Source organism: Dromaius novaehollandiae, chromosome Z (genome assembly GCF_036370855.1).
Source record: "Dromaius novaehollandiae isolate bDroNov1 chromosome Z, bDroNov1.hap1, whole genome shotgun sequence".
Lineage (NCBI taxonomy): Eukaryota > Metazoa > Chordata > Aves > Casuariiformes > Dromaiidae > Dromaius > Dromaius novaehollandiae.
In genome coordinates this window covers 11,361,592-11,382,522 of record NC_088132.1, presented here as the reverse complement: position 1 = coordinate 11,382,522, position 20,931 = coordinate 11,361,592, and the positions used below count along the sequence as shown (strand labels likewise).

General features: G+C 43.6%; 1 protein-coding gene across 9 annotated transcripts in view; it reads left to right on the top strand.

Annotated features, from left to right (window-relative positions):
• LOC112982199 (PH and SEC7 domain-containing protein 3) overlaps positions 1 to 20,931 on the top strand; it is a 141,609-nt gene that overhangs the window by 93,331 nt on the left and 27,347 nt on the right. For all 9 annotated transcript variants that reach the window (XM_064501795.1, XM_026098429.2, XM_026098420.2 and 6 more), the window contains 2 exons: positions 11,248 to 11,291; positions 19,660 to 19,853. In XM_064501795.1, the coding sequence (XP_064357865.1) occupies positions 11,248 to 11,291; positions 19,660 to 19,853 (238 nt within the window). The remainder of the gene's footprint in view (positions 1 to 11,247; positions 11,292 to 19,659; positions 19,854 to 20,931) is intronic.

The following is a 20,931-nucleotide window of genomic DNA, read 5'->3' as shown; positions in this document are numbered from 1 at the left end:
TCTCTGGGGGGAGAGATCCCACCCCCAGCATATGGCAAGACAGCACCAGATGCATGCAACCTGACAGCCTTCACAGGGCATCGTCCAGGCACAGTGCCGATACGGGAAGATGGGGGGAGGGATCGATGGCCATCCATCAGCCATGGCCCTCTTCCAGAGGGAAGATGGGGTGAGGGGTAATGCTGATGGGCTCCAGAGGGAAGATGGGATGATATTTCCCCTTCCCCAAGAAGACTGGACACCGCAGCAGTGGGTGTTACATGGGAGTCAGACAACAGGTTCGCATGTCTGCCCAGCCTGTAGCCCTCCTGCTGCTAGGCTGGTTGGCCATGCTCCGCCTTGCAGGCGGGCAGTGTCCCCAGCCCTGCGTTTAGCACATGGCAAGGTCTTTGTCACTTGCTGCTCTGCCAGTTTAGCCATTCACCTCTTTGCACTCCCTCCGTGCAAATTGTTTCTCCCATCTGGGCTCAGGACGATGTCCCCATTATCTTCTTCTCTCTGCACGCTTGTACTAGCTGCTCTACCTGCCTCGGCGCATGCCATCAGCTGCCGCTACCCCTGTGCCAAGCGTAGTAGAGATCTCCCTCATTGGAGCAGGTTGCTATGGTGATGTGCAGTCTGCTGTGTTCTGGGTCTCCAGGAGCCAGAAATGATGGTGCTTTTGCAACATTGAGGTAAACATCCCTGCTTTCCCTTATATAGCACATCCATCCTTGGTGAAGCCACAGGCTGTGATTGGCGCAGGTCTCCCCTTGCTTCCCCCCCTCGCCCCCCCATGCTAGGGGAAACTGGCCCTGGGCACACAGAACATTTCTGACCTGCAGAGTGGGGCTCCAGCAGGTGTAAGTGGTGCCTGTGCCTCGCTTGGGCTCTGAAGATTGCCCCCGCACCAGTTCGATGGTGTGGGTTTCCTGGTGGGGAGGGAAAGGGAGCAGCCAGCCCATGGCATTGCTGCCAGCTAGGCTCCTGGAGCATGTGTTTTGTTTGCAGAATGGTGGCGTCGTAGCTGTTTTTAATGCCAGCCTGGTCCCCTGGCTGCATGCTCACAGCTCTGCCACTGATCTGCCGTGTGACCTTGGGAAAGTCATTTTGTTTCCTTGCATCTCTCTCCAAAGGCAAAAGTGGCCTGTCTCTCCCTTGGCCCTGTGAAGGCACCATGAAGACTCTAGCTTAGAAGTGCTAACACCTAGAGTTGTTGATACCATTAAGGATGGACAGTGCCCAGAGCACTTATTTGAGGCTTGCATGCTTTTCAGGACTCTGTTAGGATGTTGTATTTTACCTTTGGTTTACTGATTTATTCAGTGATTTGGGAATCCATCAACACTTCTCACTTCCAGAAGCCTATAGCTGGCAGGCGATTGAGGACTCTATTTATGGTGTCCCTTTTTCATTAGAGGCAGTAATGAGCATGGCAGGCCATTGCAGGCAGGGAAGTGTGGCTCTGTGAACAGAAAATGAATCTCTTGCTTAATCGGCTGGCATTTCTTCCAGCATCTTTCTCTCCTCCTCTCTCCTTCTCTCTTCTGGTGCGTGTGTATGAAGGGGGAGTCTGTGCCAGAGAGGGGAGTGGAGCAGGGGTGGGGTTTCTGTCGTCCTCTTCTTTTTCTTTTTTTTCCTTCCCATCCAGTGACGTGAGCAATGCCTGGAACAATCAGGCTGGCTCCAAACAGTGTGTCTGAAGATGCTGGAGAAAGCAGCCTAGTGCATTTTAAGCAAACACTGATTGCTTGAGCCTGGGCTCTCCAGACCTTTTCCAATTCCTCTGCAGGGGTTTGGGAAGTGCCATTAGCTTTCTTCTCCCCCATCCCATACCCTCACTTTTGGAAATGATCGGAGTTAACAGTGTTCAGAGCACCAGCAAAGTCCGGGTGAGAGCCACAGGTTCAGTGAAATACTCCCGAGAAGAATCTCTCTGGCGGCAGTCCCATCGGTCCAAATCTATGAAAATCTCCAACTCTTCTGAGTTTTCTACTAAAGAAAGCAAGGTAAATAAATATCCACAGCGTTTCTCTTTGCTAAGAATAGAGATGATGATGTAGAAAAGGTTATGCTCTTTAGGAATGAAAGGCTCTGGGTAATCTGCAGTGATCACAGAATTGCTGTGAAGTCAGAGAAGGTCTATAGGACTGAGGAGAGGCCGAAGGTGAAAAGGGTCTGGTGTGTGGCAGTGATCAGATTTTAGAGGAATGCCCTGTCACTCAGCTTGGTACAATAGTAAACAGTGAAAACTTGCTAGAGAGATTGCTAATTGGAGCTCTGCTCCCAGGAAAGCTGCCTGAGTTGGCAAATTATATCCTTGGAATTCTTCATTTAATGGGATTTTTTTAAATAGAAAAATAGTTTTTGCTTTTTCTCTGCAGCTCTGTGTTTTAGTACGTGTGGGTGTTAGATAAAAATATCATCTTGCTTGCATGCATGATTAAATATTGCCATCAAATATTTATTAGGAAAACATCACTTGTGCGTTTATAGAAATACATTATTGTTTGTGTAACTGTAGGTAGCACAGGCTATATGCAGCTGCTACAGTGGCTGCGTTTAGTGTCTCCAATCCCAGCCCAGCACAGTTGTTGAGTTCCTAGACAAACAAACACCTACTTCATGCAGAATAGCTTCTTTCCTCATTCCATCACTCTCAGTCAATAACTGAGAGATGCCAGGAACATCCGAAAAGAGATTTAATACCTCTCTCCCTCCCAAAGGTGCTCTGTGTCTCATAGGATCAGATGAACTTTATCCAGTGACCAAATATTCCTCTAATTTCATTCCTGCTGCAAATTGATTCTGCCTTGGGATTAGGAGATGCAGCTGTTTGCTGAAGTGTTTTGAGGAGACTGAAATATTTTGGAACAACATCCAAAGGCATTTAAGCATGTCTATGTGCATGCCAACAAAAGCAGCAGGCACACACAGTCTCTGGATCTACCTGTTCAGTCTCTGCTCTAAATCCCATATCTATCCTGAAAGAAACCTCCTCTGCTACAGTGAAAATATCTCCATGCTGCATGGTAGTTCTCAGCAGATCTCCCTCTGCCAGCTTACAGGTTGCATAGTGTTTCAGAGACTCGGCTACAAAGCTCTAGGCAGGAAGTAATACAAATAGAAATAAGTGAAATATTTTATGCAGTCCAGTTCAGGAACCTCCGTTTTGAGAGTCTTATTCACCATAACTGAGAAGCAATGTACTGCCAGGGTTGTGTCGTGAATGGCATGGCCATCATTCTGGAGCTCTTGCTGATGCAGTATCTGCTGCTCTGACAAATGCCAAAGTAAGGTCTGGAGCTTGCAAGTACTCTGGGACCCTGCTTTTGCAAACACTTTCACCTTAGGCGTAGGCAAAGTTTCACTGCATTCAGTGTGAGGATTTATGTGTGTAAAACAAGTCTCCACATACTGGTGGAGACTCAGGTTTTTTGACCTTGGGTAAATCACCTAGTCTCTGTGCCTCCATTTGCCCTCTCAGGCTTTGTGTCCATGGTGTATGCTTTTAATGTCTTCAGGGCAGGGACTTTCTCTCACTGATGATGTAAGCGTCTGACACAAGGCCTTTTTTACTACTGTAATAATGTGTTTGTCCCTGTGTAAGACTAGCATTTCAGCTGGGCGCAGAGTTCTGCCTCCTGAGTGCTCAGTTGTGTAGGTTGTGGTGGGGGATTAATTTATGTATTGTTATTTCCTCCTCCAGCCCAGTTCAATAAGTTAGAATGCATATTGCAGTTTCATTACTGTTTGCAGTGTTGTTTCCTTATTTCATACCAAGGTGTTTGTATCTGTGGACTACTTAAGACCTGTAAAGGCTACCTTTTGGAGGGCTGAGAAGATTCCTGCATTCCCACTAGTGATACCTGCCCAGCTGATAAGATGACAAGACCACATGGATTATTCCTCTTGCCCACTTTCCCTCTTGTTCCCAGTGCAGGCTGTTATGTGTCTTGCAGATGAGACTGAGAGGAAGGCTTGTATTTCTGGCTCTGCCACTGATCATCCATGTGATTTTGGGCAACTCTGTTGTCTTCTCTGTATATCTGTTCTCCTCCGTGTTCTTTGCCCATCTATATTGTAAGGATCTCACTGATTTAGTGACCTGACTTATGTTTGAGCTGTAGCTCTTCTGTACTGCTATACTGGTGGAAGAGACCTGGAAGTTATTGCCAATATATAGCATTGCAAAGGAGGTCTTTTCATCAGTGAAGTCAGGGGGTGTGTGTTTTTACATCACCTCTCACAAGATGTCTTCAGTTCTAGGCTGGGCTTTTTAGATAAGCTGCCATGGAGATCCGCTGTCTCTCAAACAAGGCTAGATTGGCTGATTTGTCCTTTTTCATATTGTCGTAGCTGTGTTTTCTCCTTTGTACCTGGCTTCCCTTGTATTTTATCTGCTCCTCATACAAGGAAATTATAATGCTAAAGACTTAGTCCATGTCTGCTACAGTTGACATAGGGCAGGAGATGAATCTAACCCATTTGTGCCACCGAACCAAACTCCTCTGAATCTTTGCCCTTACCTGTGACTCAGCCTGTTTCGCTCAGGTGGAGAACATTATACATCCTCATGCACCAGACAGTATGAATAAGGCACCAAGAGTTGATGGTGTCTGCCTGCTGCTGGTGGTGAAGAAGCTAGATAGCCCAAGGACCTGTCATCTTCTTTAAAAACATCAGGCAATGCTGTGCACACATGTATGCACACACGTACCTGTATGTACACAGGTGCCAGTAGCTAATGCATCCTAGATGTGTATTATAGGCCAGCAATCTCAGGCCAGTAGGAGAACCTGTGAAGAGGATATTGAGGGTTGGTGTTATATTATTTTCCATTACTGGAGAGGAGGCTCAAACCCAAGTTGCATGCAAGGTGAGTTGGAGGACGCTAGGGTCTCCTGTGTGATCCAGCTCGCTCAGCCATCTCTTCTCCCACCAGACACCATTTTCCTGCAGCCAGGGACTGAATTGCAAAGTGCCCTTGCTTGTCTTGTCTGCAAATGCACAGGGCCATCAAAACAATTTCGGCAATAGGCTGTGCAGGTGCTGCACTATCAAGGAACACTTCTCCAGTCTTTCCTCTGTTCACCCATAATAACTCAGTATGCTCCCTTTACCAATAACATTGATTAAACGCTCCAGCAAGCACTGAACAAATCTTTTTAGCAACCCCTATGTATCAAGATTACAAAGGAAGGATTTCTTGTGTGGCATTAATTTCTTGGCTCTCAGGAGCCCCAGCTAACCTTCCTTTTCTGTTTTATGATGATGATGCATCTGGCAGTGTCTTCCCTTCCTTCTTCTTCTTTTTTTTTCTTCTTTCTTTCTTTCCTCTCCATACAGACCAGATTTTTAACAGAGGAGTTTCTCTTAGAAATGTTCTCCTCCGGTTGGTGACGCACTCGAAATTCCCTGAGTGAAATGATCTCCCTTCCTTCTCCCTAAAACATTCCTATCAACCCTATCTCCACCCACACCAAAACAACATTCATCGGTTCCATATGCTGCTGAACAGCTCTGTGCTGTTTTATGAATAATGTATGCTGGCTTGTTAGAAGAACACTTATTGTACACACCAGTGGAATTTGAAATTGAGAGCCGTGCCAGCTGATGTGCCACACCGTAGACGAACCCATGGGCTTCTTGGGTACTGCTCTGGCATCCTTGCTGCACCCTCTTCAGAAGGGGAAAAATGTGACAGAAGAAAGACATTCGGGCTGGCTTTGAGATTGGCAAGAGTCTACAGGCACTCAGTGTTCAGAACCCCTGTACAGGGCTCACCAGGTGTTACAGATCTGTGCTTGGGGAGAGGAAAAAAACTCAAGAGCTGACTATTTGGAGGGATGGTGGTGGATGGGAGATGGTGAGGTAATGTAGATCTGTGTGCAAGTAACAAGTTTTGAGGGAGAGCCAACCTGCTGAAGGTAATAGCTTAAACAGCAGGCCAGGAGCAGGGTGTAGCAATGCATCTTGCTCCATCCAAAGGCTGACAGGAGGTCGTGACACAGAGACACTGGTCCAAAGCACTGATGCGTTAAGTTCTATACCTGTCAGGACCACATGCAGGCATCTGTGATGACTGTTATCTGTTGTCTCTGTAGCCTGCTTTTTTTTTGCAGGATTTTTCTTCTTCCATCCCCCCACCTAGTGAACCGTGTATAGTAAGAGCTGGGCTGGTGACTGGCTGATAGCCATTGTCCCGGGGACAAAGCAGATGGACCAGTGCTGCATGAGCAGGAGAGATGCTGAACTGCAACAGGGAGCATCCCCTGTGTGCTCAGTCTAGAGAGGAAAGACGCGTGTGGCCTCCATCTGTGAACCATAAAGAGGGCAGGTGGCAGAGGTAACCTGAAACCATGTTGATCGTGTGTATACACGCACTGTGCCTTCAGGTGCCAGGTCATGCTGTTGCTGTGCCTGTGAGCTGCCCTGGCCCTGGGCTGGGGTACTGGAGGAGCACTTCTGGGTCTTGCAGTATGGTTGGGGTTTCCTTGGCCACCTGTAATCCACCCTGCCTGCTGCAAGGTGAGGCTGAAAAAGAAACGTCCTCGGGCATTTTTTCTTTTGTCAGTGGCTGCAGTGGAGGCTGGAAGGCAGCCCAGCTCAGGAGCATGGCTGCATCCCCATCTGCCTTCTTGTGCGCCTTGCTGGACCTTCTGGTGGGGACTGCTGTAGTCACCTGGTGCATCTCTTGAAGGGATGAGACTGACGATCCACCAGCAATAACTTCTGAAATCATGGTGAAACTGGGATTGAGCAGAGAGACAGGGAGACAATAATCAGAGAAGACGGTCTAGGTGATCCTTGCTGACTCTCCAAACTTGATTTTTGTTCTGCCCCTGTACCTGCTCATGGCAGGTGTTTCTGATTTCTTCCCTCTTGTGTGCAGACCTAAAATAAACATGGCTGTGTATTTCTTTTTCTCCCGGCAAACTTTTGGGTGGGCCACTGTGTCCAAGTGTGACCCTAAGCCACCAATTCTGGACAGCCAGTAGTCTCCCTCAAGAGCCTCTTGCATCACCTTTTGAAGAAAGAGCTTGCACAGTACCCCCAGGAGCTCTTCAGCTTGTTGAGGCTCTTTATGTCACCCAGCCTTCTTATTACCTAAATGGTATACCACTTGATACTGAGGTAATTAGTTACATCTCTGTCCCTATGTTCACATCTGGTTGTGCCTTTTCTTTTTTGCTACTTCTGCATTCAGAGGCTGACTCACAGCATAGTCAGCAGTCTGCAGGTGCTGAGAGCAGCCTGTTTAAATGGGTCCAGTCAGTGCTACACGTGAGAAGGTTTTGAGAGAAGTTGGGATGGTGGGGGACTTTTTTTTTTTTTTTTTTAAATTCGTTCAGGAGTTTCACTGTATGGGGGCATAATGCATTCAAACACAACTTCGGCAGCTTTGCAAATAAACAAGAGTTTTCCGAAGCACTCTCTATAGTTTTGCTTCTCTCTCCAGTTGGAATAAAATTACCAGCTGGTGAAGGCTTATGGAAATCTCGATTTCTGAAAGTTGACCTACCTGCTTACCAAAGGGAAAATTCATTTGGACAATTATAGATTGGGAATGGAATTCAGCAGTCAGCAACTTCTTACAGACCTTAGGCTTCCGATTAAGAAGAAAGAAAGCTACCCAATTAATAACTAAATACAAACAAATCTCACTTTTTTTTTTATATATCACAGGCTGCTAAGGGTCAAATCGAGGCTTGAGAAAGCAGCAGCGGAATTAAAATAAGAAAAATTTTTAGGAAGATGCCTGCTCTCTGGCTTTATACAGCAGTTAATTTCTTTTATTCCGTCTTCAAAATTACTATTGCTTCTCAGGGAAGCTCACCGCAGTATTGGGCCTCGGAGTATGGGGACCAAGAGATCAGCAGTCCTCAGGAGAGTAAAAACAGTGAGGAGTAAGCATGTGTGGTCTGGGTAATACAACTTAATGGTTAATGAAACCTGACAGTGTTGAATAGTCAGTAGCCATGGGTTTGGATCCCCTCTCCAGTAGCCTGAGTGCCTTGAAGGGAGGTATAAGCTCACTCTCCTTTCAAAGTGGTTTTGGTCCTGCATGGGAGATGAGACAGTGAAAGATCAGTTCTGTCATTCCCTGCTGTGGTCTAGCCCCCAGTTCTCTGGTTTATGTGGCAGTAAATTTGCTGAGCACTTTCTCATGCAAGCAGGTAAGAAGCGGTGGTTTTTTTTCCCCCAACTTGGTCAAACTGCAAGCATGCTTTAAACCAGAGCCATCGGAGTTTTGTTTTGTTTTGTTTTGTTTTGTTTTTCCCCAGACAGAAAATACAAGTAAATAAAATCCATCCTTGCAACTATCAAAGTACTGGTAAAAGTCATGTCCCCACCGTAATCTCTGATCAGCTTTGTTCCAATTTAGTGAAGCAGTTCAGTGCCTTTCTTCACGTTTGTTTGATTTAATCATGCTCTGAAGAGATGTCTACTGAAAAGAGATGCTGTCTGAAGCAGGACCTTGGGAAGTAGCCAGGAAATGATAGAGCACGAGTTGGGCTGTACACATCTACCACCAGTTTCAAAATACGGGAATTTTTTTTTTTCCTCCAGCTAATGAGAGCCCCCTGGATGTGGGGAAAATGTTAAAGCATAAAGTGGGTTCACTGCTTTGGTGAAAAACTGTGAAGCAGTGCACAGTGGCACATGCAGAGTATCTACCCCTTTTGCTTCTGTCACTTGCAAGGGGATGGCTTTCTCTTTCAACCTCACTAGCCTTTGTTAGCACTAACACTTCCATGGTATTTTGCAACTGCTCTCTGTATCGGGGACAGTGAAAGCTGTCTGTACTGAAGTTGCTCGCAAGCATTGCTTGCGAGGTATTCTGTTTTGTAAATAATAGAGACTTTCTGAGACAGTTGTATTTGATGTTCTGTCGGGACACTGTGTCCTTTGTCAGATGTATGCCATATGACTGGATTGGTGTCTGTTACTTAAAGAAGGAATATGGAGTCTGGCTCATTAATGAAAATTGTGAAGGGGACAAACACATGTCAGTTTCCACAAGGCAAAAGCCTGGGGCATTTGTTGTTCCCTTGCCAATCTGGAGTTCTACTTTTGTGTCTCCTGCTCTAGGAATGGGCATTCTTCCGCTGCAGTGATCCTTGAAGATTTCCTTAGCAGCAGAACCCATAAAAAGCAGCACTGCACAGGGCTGGTGTTAATTTTCAGAGATCTCTGCCCAATCTTGTAGGCATATGGGCTAGATAACAGCAAAAGGCATTTCTTTACCCCAGGCCAGGCTTTTGTGAAATTTTGGAAGCTCATCCAGCCAACAACCAGAGAAAAATATTACCACACATAGAGCTCTTTGCCTTATTTTTGGAAATAGTTTTCTGGCTCAAGATGTACACGAATATGTTGATAACAATATGAAAAAATGCCCAAGTCAAAGAGACCAAATCATTCGTAACATAATACCTTCTTATGGAAAATATTGGGCAGCCCCAGGGAATCAGTCTCAGCGTGAGTTTGTGTAGAGGAATGGAGGTGGGTCTAATTCTGCAGCATTGCTGGGTGCATGGTAGGAGGAGTGTTATCCCTTTGTTTTGCTTTCCTCCTGCAGGGTTTTCTTAAACTTGCTTGTTAGCTCTTATCTTAAAATTAGGAAATTGTCTACAGATTGCCAGCAGTGCCCTTTCTTTCACCTTTGTCCGACTGTTTGTCTTTGGATCTGACCTCTTTGTACAAATTTGGAGAACACAGAGTAAATAGAAATAGACTGTGAACACTCCAGAGTTGGAAATATTTCATCATATTGCTGTGTGCAGCGCAGGAAAGCTCTTAGCAGTGGGGACCTCTCCATGCTAGCTCAATATGAATAGGATGTGGGGTGATTCCTCCTGGTGGTCATATCTGTTCTATTACTTTGAGGAAGCTAGATTTATGCTGAGCAGTGGCCAGAAGTTCATCAGTGTGAGGCGAGTTGTATCAGTGTATTTGACCTGGGTGCGTATGGTTCAGTCAAGAGCCAGATTTTCACAGGACTAAATACTAAGGACCTTCAAGTGGACCATGCAAGGTTGGAAAAGGAGCTGGTGGAGCACAGGATAAACAGTGGCATATCCTCGTGGGATTCTCTTTGCACGTTTAGGTGTGACATACAAGCCCAGCTTAGACTCTTCAGTCTTCCAAACTATTTTTATTTTGGGTCAGATATAAGGCTATTTAAATGCTGATGTTTCTTTGAGCATGTCATAGCTATTATAGTATGTGATTTGCAGACTTGCTCATACTTGATGTGCTACTTTTTGATGATCATGTGCATCAACAGTTCTACACATTAACATATTTTGAGGCTGTGTAGGAGTTATGTGCTGGAGGGAGTAAATCAAGCTATGTATATAAGGTAAATTACAAATGTGGATTATAAGCACTAGAATCAGGGACATTCCATACCAAAATACTTCACTGGAGTCAAGTGGCCTATTTGAAGACCTCCATTAGCTGGTAGTAATAGCAGGCATTATCCATTTTATATATCAACTACAGGAGGGATGAGATCAGACATACTTATCCAAATGATGTACCTGTTCCTACTCAAAAAAAAATCCATCCCAAGTGTCTGATAGCTACAGAAACTTAAGTCACTTTGTGGACCCTTTCACTACAGGCTGCTATGAACAACAGAATTGAGACCTTTGATGCCAAACCAACTAGCTTCTATCTTTTGATTTAAAAGAATACCTATGTTAGTAGATAGCAGCCTGAGCTTTAAACGTCAGAACTGCAAGCTTCTCATAGTCCATTTTCTCTTTTACACTTAGAAATGGAATGTTTCTATGCCTGGCTGTGTAACTGGGGGATGCATCCTGGTGTCTTTGAGGCTCATAGGCTTTGGTTGGCCATCCTGATACAGTTTCGTAGGTGAAATTTGGCCCTATTGTAGTCGGTGGCAAAATCTCACTGACTTGAGCAGAGATGGACTTTGACCTTAAATTGCATGGTCATATGTGGGGCTGTATTTTTGTGGATTCCCACATTTTGCAAACTTGTTGACTTACTTTAAAAGAGAATTCTGCTTCAGAAAATGACTGTATTCGGAAACACTACATTCTAATACTTTTTTCCTTAAATGATATTTCTGCCTCAGGCTCGAGACTTTCATGTTATCGTGAGCAGATATGGTGCTTCCTTGATCAGAGAAAGCTTTCTTGCTAGTGTTAGTTAGGTAATTTTCATTAGCATATTAATGTATGTGTCGCAGGTGTAAAACAATAATCCCATCTCCTTTCTTTCCCTTTACAGGCTCTCTACAATTCAATCAAGAATGAGAAGCTTGAATGGGCAGTGTAAGTATATGGCATAGATTTCAGAAGTTTAAAAATAGTACCTGTGTAGTAATTTGTTTATACTTACTATGTCACTGTCTGTGTGGACTCCAAAGCCTGCAGAAGGCAGCCAGTGGATGTAATGAGTTTGCTTTGCTGCTAATGAATGACCTGGCAATATTGCCTCATCTGTTTCCCTAGTAAGGGGAGTTGCTAATGACAGGAGCCAACTGCATTTGTAAGGAAAGAGGACATTTCATTTAGTAGGAAACTTCAGCCTGAAAAGAAGAAATTAAATCCCCTTTTGTTCTATGACTGCATAAATAAAACAGATGTTGACTTCTCCCCTTATCATTCACTACATTGTGTCAGAACTACTGAATAGAAACACAAGTCTTGGATTGAGTTTCCTGCTGTTGGTTTATTGTCCTGGATTGTCTCCTGATTAACTATGGATAACTTGACAACAACCTAATATGAAAGATGATAAATCGGACAAAGTCTGATCTCCCCCCACTGTTAGCTGCTTTCGACAGGCTGACACTTGTCAAGTACTGAAATACTGCATACAAGGAAGAGCTTTAGTTTCTGATCATGTTAAATTGACATTTCACTGTGCTTAGGTTTTACATGATCTAGGTATGCCAGCAGAGAGGAGAAGAGTCTGCTCTAGATTTTGCCTGTTGCAGAACAGTGGATTTTGGTGTAAAAGAGAATGATGTCGTATAACTATTTTGGCTGTATGAGCTGTTTATTTGTGTGTATTCACATACCTGAACCTTAATATTCTGGAGAGCAGCATATGTCTAGGAGGCAGGCTGCTGTATCTTTTGGGCTAGCAGTCATATCTACTGCCATAGGTCTTCCTACACCAGTGGCTTCTAAATTTCATTGTTGTAAGTTCTTTATCTTCAACTGAATTTCTTACCAGGGCAGGCAACCTTGCTCAGAAGGGTTGCTAGTCTCAACTGGGGCTGCAGCCCCTATTCAGATGTGTAAGGAGTGTGTTAAATAATATCAGAGTAGTGGGGAAGGTGGGCTGGTAATGAGAATCATCGAGAAGTGCCATCTTTGCTGAGCCTCACATGAAGAAGGTTGGGAGACATGTTTTCCCAAAGTGTGTCTAGAATATGTTGTGAGAATCTGGCATGTCCCAACACCAGAGCTGTTTGCAAGATGCTTGCTCTTAGCTACTTCATACCTAGCAGAATCTGTTGTGTGACCTTCCTAATGTCACAGGTTTCCTCCATCTCTTGGCAAGAGAGCATACTATGTCTAATCCACTTGGGCAGCCTCCAGGTGGGAACTGGCTTATTCCTGGCTTTGCTCCTGTGAGTTTTAGTCAAGGTGATTTATGAGATAGCTTACTCTTGTGCAGATAATAACTCCTTTGGCACATACACAGCCCAATCCATATCCCTCACTAGTGACTTGTTTGGCAAAAAAATGTAAGCAGGCTGGAAGAGGTGGAAATCAGAGTCCTCTCTAAATAAGGCTTTAGGGTATAGGTGTAACATCACCTTGTCCCTGTAGAACGCTCCAAGTGGCCAATTGTCCATTCAAATCTGAAACTCAGAAAGACAGCTGCAGCCTCTGTGAAAATCACTCTCCATGCTGAGAAATGAGGCTCATTCCAGACTGAATGGGCAGCTGAAATGGTGGTGCTTTTCGGCAGGGAATGCTAGCTGAAAGAGGGAGGGTGAATAGCCATCTCTTTCCTCATCTTTACAGAGCTGTGTGGTTGGTGTAGGATAATCATGGCAAACAGCCTTGAAACTCCTTGGGTTGGAAGGAGAAAGTAAATTGCTGTCTCTTGCTTTGCTGTCATGATCTGCAGAGAAAGGTGGATGAGGGAGGGATGTGGTCAGTTCTGCTGTTACGGGACTGAGGAAGATGCTTTTGCTCCCTTCCAAGGAGTGTCCCTTGGTTCCTCGATGGAAGTGGCAGGGGGAGAAATAGGGAGGTAAAGCAAGGTCGGAAGGAGTGTTGCAAAGTCCAGCCTAAGTTCGCTCGTGATGCTGATGTGGTGATGGGTCCTCCATTCTGAACCCTGTTGAGGTTCTAAAACTCTTTCTTATGAGCTAAGCAACAGTTGAAGAGCTTCTCCTGCAGTTCATCATTTGGTGGATTAATGGCTGTCAGTAAGTCCTGAGGCAGGGGAAGCTGACGGTGATGAATGACATGGGGAAGACTGCTATATGATGCTTCTCTCACTTGTCACAAGGGACATCATCCTCCTAAAAGGTCTGCTGTCCATTTCCAGTAGAATTACAATCTGGTCCTAAACCCACTGAAAAGAGAGGCTACCATTGATTCCAACTTTGGATCTGTATTCAAGAGAAGTGTCACCTTAATCAGAACATGTGCTTCCAATGTATTTCCAGAGGCATTCAGTAGGAGGAATATTAATTTATCCTTTATGAAAATGGAAATGTGAGTACAGCTCTGGAAGAGAAAATTGCATTAGAGTTCTTTTTCTGAAGTAGTTCTAAGTCCAGCCTCTACCAAAGATTAAAGTGAATCATGTACTATGATTCGTGAAATGTGAAACACATCTGACCTGGAAGTCATGGACAGCTGGTAAATGTATGATTGGGTATGCCCATGCCCACTTCCTGCAACACTTTTTTGGTCACTTTCCTTGCCAGAAAGTCTTCTGCCATTTATTTTAGTTGCCTATCTTGTTGTTCAGTGTCCTAGAAGATAAGGGAACATCAGTATGGGAAAATGAACCATCAGAGATATGATTATTCTAAGTCTTTTATGCCATTCTGTGTTTCTGCTTTACTGCGTATGTACAGCTCTAGATTTCTCCTATCCATTGGACTGTACTTTGCTTCTTTGAATCAGAAGTGGAGGACTAAACATAGTCAGTAGTCATCAGGCCCCACTGAAGTCAGTGGCAGAAATTCCTACTGACTGCAGTGAAACCAGGAGGTAATATTTTATCCAGTTAGTTCAATGCATCCTGTTTTCAGTGTGCTGAGGTCACTGGAATCACCCTAGGAGTGCGGTTAGCCTTAATAATTTTTATGTAATTCCTCATGGTTTTTAAACTTCCCTAAAGGACTTCATATTTTCATCAGATTTTTTTTTCATCTTGCTCTTCTACCCCAAAATCACCCATAAGACTAAATTAATTCAAGATCTTTGTGAACATGAACTGTGGGAAGAGGTTAAAAGATTTGGGTTTGTTTAGTCAGAAAAGAACACTGATTAGAGGCACCTGAATGTATTTTTTTCAATATGTATAAGGCTGTTGCAGAGAAGAAGGGGATGAAGTGTTCTCCACACCCATTGTGGATAGGCTAATATTTGAAACAAGGGAGGTTTAGGCTAAACATTATAGAAGGCTTTCTGACAATAAAACTTAAATCAGGGAAAAAGTTTGCCTGAACGAGCTATGGAATTGCTTTCAGTGGAGGTTTTTATGAACTGGTTAAACAAGTTTCTGTCCAGAATGCGCGAGGAAGAGTTGTTTTAGCCTTAGAGGTAAAGAAATAGATTAGCTGACCTCTTAAGATCTTTTCAGTCCCACAGTCTGTAATACTGTGGTCTGGGTTTTGCAGGGGTTTCTCATCCTTCTGCTTTTGCACTGATCGTTGTCATCTTTAAGGTGAAGAAGAAAACTGAGTTTGATTTCAAGGGCGCCAGGGCTAAATATGTTTTGTTTCTATGATGTCTACATGGAAATGCTGTGGTGAATATTATTGTTCTCCATTGTCTGTAATGTTATGTCTGCTTCCCTTTGCAGGTGATAGGAATAAAAAATATCATCATCTTAAAATAGGCTGAATGGTGATCTAGTATTAGCGTTTGAAACCCTGAAGTACTGCTTACAAGATTACAGAATACAAGTGGCTGCTTTTGAGCCATTAGTATTGTGAAAGCTTTCTCCAAGCAGGACGGTGTAATTTTCAGGAAAAGCTTACGGTTTTTGGCCAATACATTAGAAAGTTTTCTTTCTGCAGAAGCTTAGATATGGACACATTATCTTCTTTTTTGTTGTTCTGAACTCCACTGAAAAATCAACTCCTTCCAGCCAGAAAAAAATAGGTGACAGAGGCAGTGATGCTGGAGAAAAGCAAGGTCATAGAAAAAGGGACCTGCAACACTGGATCTTCTGTGCTTCCTGTGGCAAATTGTTATGCTGAGACTTGAGTGGCTATAATGACCTCTGTGCTGAAATCCCCTTTTTCTAGATCAAATCCAAAAATCTCTCGCAAGAATAATTACCTCTTCTTATCTCAAGTTCCAGGAACTTAAGTGCAACTTAAGAATTGGTTTTACAGAGGTCATGTGGTTATCATCTGGCTTTCTGCTTTCTCTCCTCCTTTTGAGGAAGACATCACGGAGAACTTCTCTCCACTAGTTCCTCAAGTGGATTTCCTGATACAAATATTATCAGTTCCACAGATTTGTATAATTATATGTCATAAATCAGACTTTTTTTAAAAAAGTTATTTTTTAAACTGATAAACTCAGTCTTTTGCCATGTGATGTGAGTTTCTATTAGAAGAAATGCAAAGAAGCAGACTTTTAAAAATGAAGGGCTTGACCCTGTCTTTCCAGCTTAGTAAGTTTGAAGTTTTCTGAGATGGAGCCGAAAGTCAGGTCTTAGAGCAGTACATAGACATTTTTGTTATGGAGTGACCTGGATGGTGTTTTTCTTGGAGAATATAAAAAGGGGACTTTTCTGGTAGGCGGTCTTTTGAGGAGAGAGGCAAAAATATATTTCTTCACCAAAATGGTACCATCACTATTTCTGCACATTTCAGATCTGTGTGTTTAAGAATAAAGAAAACAAGTGTTTTCTGGCTTTCAGTGACCACACATGTGGGGCTCACAACACTGATGCTTTTTTTCAAGTGGCAGAGTAGGCAGCTTCTTGTTTTGGAGTGCTGGTTCTTGTGGACAGCCTGTGTCCTGGTGTACTGCTCCATCTGCAGGTCTTTATCCAAAGGGACAACCTAATGGAGATGGCAGTGAAGCTTTTCCTTTTGGGAAACTGTGCAAATAGCTTGTGACTCAGGCAGTGTCTTGGGAAAGCCCTACAGACCTGTTCCTGCCAGCAGTACCCCAGAGGGCAGAGACAGTGCTCAGTCTCACCTTTCAGCCACAACAGGTTCACAGGCATCAGCCCCTTTCTGCCACTGGAGAAGGTTGCAAGAGGAGTCACTCCCAGAGGCAGGGACAGGAATGATCTCCCTCTACTGTCAAGGACAGAAAACCTCTTAAGACTTTTGAAAACCTGACTGCGTCTAGATGCTGATGTTTTGCTACAGAAATCGGTGTTGGCACCAACATCTTCTCTCTCTCTCTTTCTCTCTCTCTCTCTGTTTCTTTCTTTTTTCTTTTTCTTTCCCCAAAGACACAAGGATCATGGTGTGCGAAATGCAAAGCCGAGGCATCAAGCCTGCGCTGACAAGAACCTGAACATTGGCTGTGTGGCACTAAATTCACGGCACTGCATGCACCTGCACAGATACACTAGCCACTAACTGTCACCCCAGCATCACTGATGCCCTTCGTGCTAGGAACATTACAGGCCATGAATAATCTGTCAAAGCCATCTGAGGAGGAGCAAGTAGTTTCAACTCCCACAGCCAAGGGTTTCAAAGAAAGTCTTCAGGTGTATGTATTCAGAGGCAAGCTGAATTTTCCTTCCTTCTTGCAACTGTGTCCTGAAAGCTGGTGAGGAGTAAGTGCAGACTGATAAATCTTTGAGGCCATTTAAAGGAAAGCTTATCCAGTTCTGAGCTATTCTAAAGCCTTGTGTTCTGGACAGTCCTGCAAGAGTGTTTCTGTTTTAACCAGTCCTTCATCACCTTTCTTGCTGATCAGTCCACGTAAGGATCTGTGCTTTGATCAGTCCTCAGTTGACTCCATTCCTGGCCAGTCCTATTCAGCCAACTGTGGAGGGTACACAAATAAAGACTATTACCTGAGCTGTTCTGCTGCTTTGAACCTCCTGACAATCCTCCTGCTTTCTTCTTATTCCTGACTACTGAAGCAAAATGGAGCATTAGAAGAAGTGGGTCTCAGAGCCCTTGGCTTTATTTCCACTATGGTTTAATATTCAAGATCAAAGGGAGATAGAGGCTCTTTTTGTTTCTTTCCTCAGCTGTTCACCCCTTTCTTCATGTCTCTGTAGTGAGTCCCTGTTGGCTCTTTGGATCTTATCCTCATTGGATCCTCCTTGGATCTTATGGACTGGACTCGCTTATGCCTCTTGACTTCCAAACCATCTCTTTCATGTGTCAAAGCATCCAGCTCTCACAAGCACCTGAAGCTTCTGGATCTCAGAAGGTGTCCCATTTTCAATACCCATTAAAAGTTTGTTCCTATCTAGTAGTCAGGAGAGCAGATGCTATGTTGCTTTTACCTGCCCTGTCTGCACTTGTCTTTTGAGGAATTCCTTTTTATCAGCCCCACCAGAGATGCTGACTTTGAAAGCACCACCCCCAGCACCAGTGCTGTCCAGGATTCCCATGTCTGCTCATCACAACACCTGTGGCTCCTCGGATGGATATATTTGGTATATTCTCTTGGACAACTGGTCAGTACAGGATAATGTGCTCCCATGGCTCCTAAGGAAGTAGCTTGTTCCAAAAGATGCTAAGCCTTTTGCTGCATTAGGTCTCTGCTGACAAGGAGAAATCCACTGTGTCCTTGGCTGAGATCCCAGAATTCACAGGGCACTTCTAAATTACAAATCAGCCTAAGTGCTTAGGCCCTGTGAGAGACTTTAGTCTGGATTAAGCACCATAAGTTACAAACAGAATTATGTAGAGAGAGTTTGCTCCTGGAATGGACCCGTATTTAAGCACCATCCCTCACAGAGTGGTTCAGATTTCATCTGCGCTTGCTACTGGCCATTTGGAAAAATAGACATAGGAGAGGAGGGGGCAGTCAAAATTGTCAGGAATTCCTGCACGTTTTAGCTGGTGGAGGGCTTCAACGAACGTATGCATGAAGCAATCCTTATTGCTTTGACCAACAAAAAAATTATTGCAGATATCTCCATTCAGGAGTGGAAAAACACGTATTGATAGGCTGAAGGATGCAAAGACTGGTTGTCTTTGCAGGAATCAGGCTTTCAGATGAAAGATTCCTTCCTCTTCATCATGAGACCTTGCCAGACATCACCATGATGGAATGGTACACTGCCAAGCTAGAAGGAGCTATCAGTACCTCTCCACAACTAAGTAAAATGTCTGTCACCTTTCTCTAGCTCTGAGACCAAATGTGAATTTATAGCAGTCCATATCTGTACTATTGAAAAGTGTTACCCTCCAAAACAGGGTGATGCCTCTAAACTGGATTTGTATTTATTTCCTTTGCTGTCACAACATCTCCTTGTATCTCCTTGGACTAAGTGATGCCCTGGAAGGCCTTTTCAGCCAAGACTGGGATATTCCACATTGTCCTTCTGTCTAACATTTCTCTGAAGACATTTCTTTGGAAGGGCATTCCCATAAGTGAACATTTTGCTCATCCTCCCGATACACCCTCATTAATCACCTCGAGGGGAACGTGTGTGGTCTCAAAGGAGATGGGACAGCTCTGCACCCAGCAGCAACCATGACTTTGAGATGCACCATCCACCCAGATATTCTTTGATAACTGTCATCCTACTCTTACAATGGACACCCTTCACAAGGGTGTTTATTTTCCCAGCCACCTTCTCCTTTTCGCCTTTGGCTGTGGCAAGCAGGGAGGTGTTCATTAGACCGGCAATGCTTGTGACTTGCTGAAATGGGTTGCATTGTTGTCCCTGAGAGCCGTGTTGAATAGGTTGCAGTAATAAGTAACATTTTGAGCCACATTTTGTTTCTAAAATACAGATAACATAATTCACCAGCTGTAGTTTTTATTTTTAAATTACTACTTTTACACCAGTCTGCGGAGGAAAATAAAGAAAGGAGGCAGAGTCTGTGTTTCATATACTAAGTTAAGGGGTAAGCCACAGTGATCTGTAGTAATCTAATTCTTTTCATCTACATGCAAATTCATAAAGAAATTGGAGATTTTTCAGAAAAGCCCAGCAGGCAAGTAGTTCCTATTTAGTACTTATTTAACTGGATGTAAAAATACTTGAAACTGGAGGACACGGAGCTCTTTTAAAAGCCTGCCTTCTGGGAATGTAAAAGACAAACTTGGGCTTTGTTGAAAATTCAGCTCCCATGACTTGTGCTGGTGGAGTAGGTGAACAAAAGTGTTGCTGTAACTTGTCTGTGTTTTGGTACATGTCTTGGTTCATTTTTAAATAGGGTCAACTTTAAAGAGAGGTATGCTGTAACAAGTAGTGTGCAAGAATTACTAAAATGTAACCTTGCTGAACAGTTGCTCATTTGTTTTACCTTACTTGTTTTTATCACTTGTTTAGAGATGAAGAAGAGAAAAAAAAATCTCACTCAGATGGTACTGATGAAAAGGATAATGGGAGCCAGATGAAGGCTGTTGGTCGCATTGGCAACTCTAATAACCCATTCTTAGACATCCCTCATGACCCCAACGCTGCTGTGTATAAAACAGGATTCCTGGCTCGGAAAATCCATGCAGATATGGATGGAAAGAAAAGTGAGTATCTTTCACTTGGAAAACCTCATTTCCTTGTTGTCTCTGCACAGTGCCTCACATGATGAGACTGTGTGCTTCTCAAGGCAAATAGTGCTGTTTCATTAGGGGAGATTGCAGCAATTACAGCAACTGGATTATCACACTATTGCTGTCATGGCTTACTGAGTGTTCAGTCCCACTTGCAGCAGCTATAATGCATGTTCATGGTGAATAATGTGCTATAGAAAAGTAACGTGAGTCTTTTGTGCTAAAAGAAAAGGAAGTTCCTTGTTTATAGAAGTAAAAACATTTTCAAGCGAATTACAGTAGCTGTTTTGTAGTAGAATTTTTAGTGGAATTTGTCTTTTCCTTATGTGACACTGGATCAAAACCAAAACTGTCTCTAATCTCCCCTCCCCTCTGCTTCTGTCTTCAAAGAAAGGGTGTTCCTTACATTGGCTTGGAAAATCCTATAACTGTTCCCTTCCCTCCTTTCCCAGCCTTGGGGTCTCATGTGCTGGGGAATTTCGGCAGTTTTTTGTAATAGGCGGAATTACAATGTGCAGTTCCTTCCTGCCCTTTCTTTGTAATAACCCTGTCTCATTTGCTTTAATTATCCTCTTTCCTTCTTGTCCTACTTCACTTGTGGTACACTAATTATCAAAGGCTTTTGATTTACCCCGTGTGTTTTGTTGTTTGGGTATTTCCATTTGTTTGTTTTCTATTATGTTCTTGGAAACAGCAGAGGCTACTCAGAGCATCTGTTTTTTCCTTGATCATTGTTGATCATTCGTAATCAGTAATCATTCATATTACAGTTACTGGACTGAATCCAAAAGGCAAAATCTGACTTTGTAATCGGTTTTGAGTAACTGCAACTCCCTTTAGCTGCACTAAGCTTTTCAGAGTTTGCATATTCTGTGAGTATATTTTAGAAGGTTAATGTTTTCAAGCTGGAGGCTGAAACAACTGGACAACTAAAACCATGTGGAGATGTCGAAATCAAAATGACCTCATTCTTTCTGATGACTGGATGCACTGAATAGGTTCCTCTTTATTAGATTTTGTTTATTTAACCCTAATAAGTAAAGGTATATGG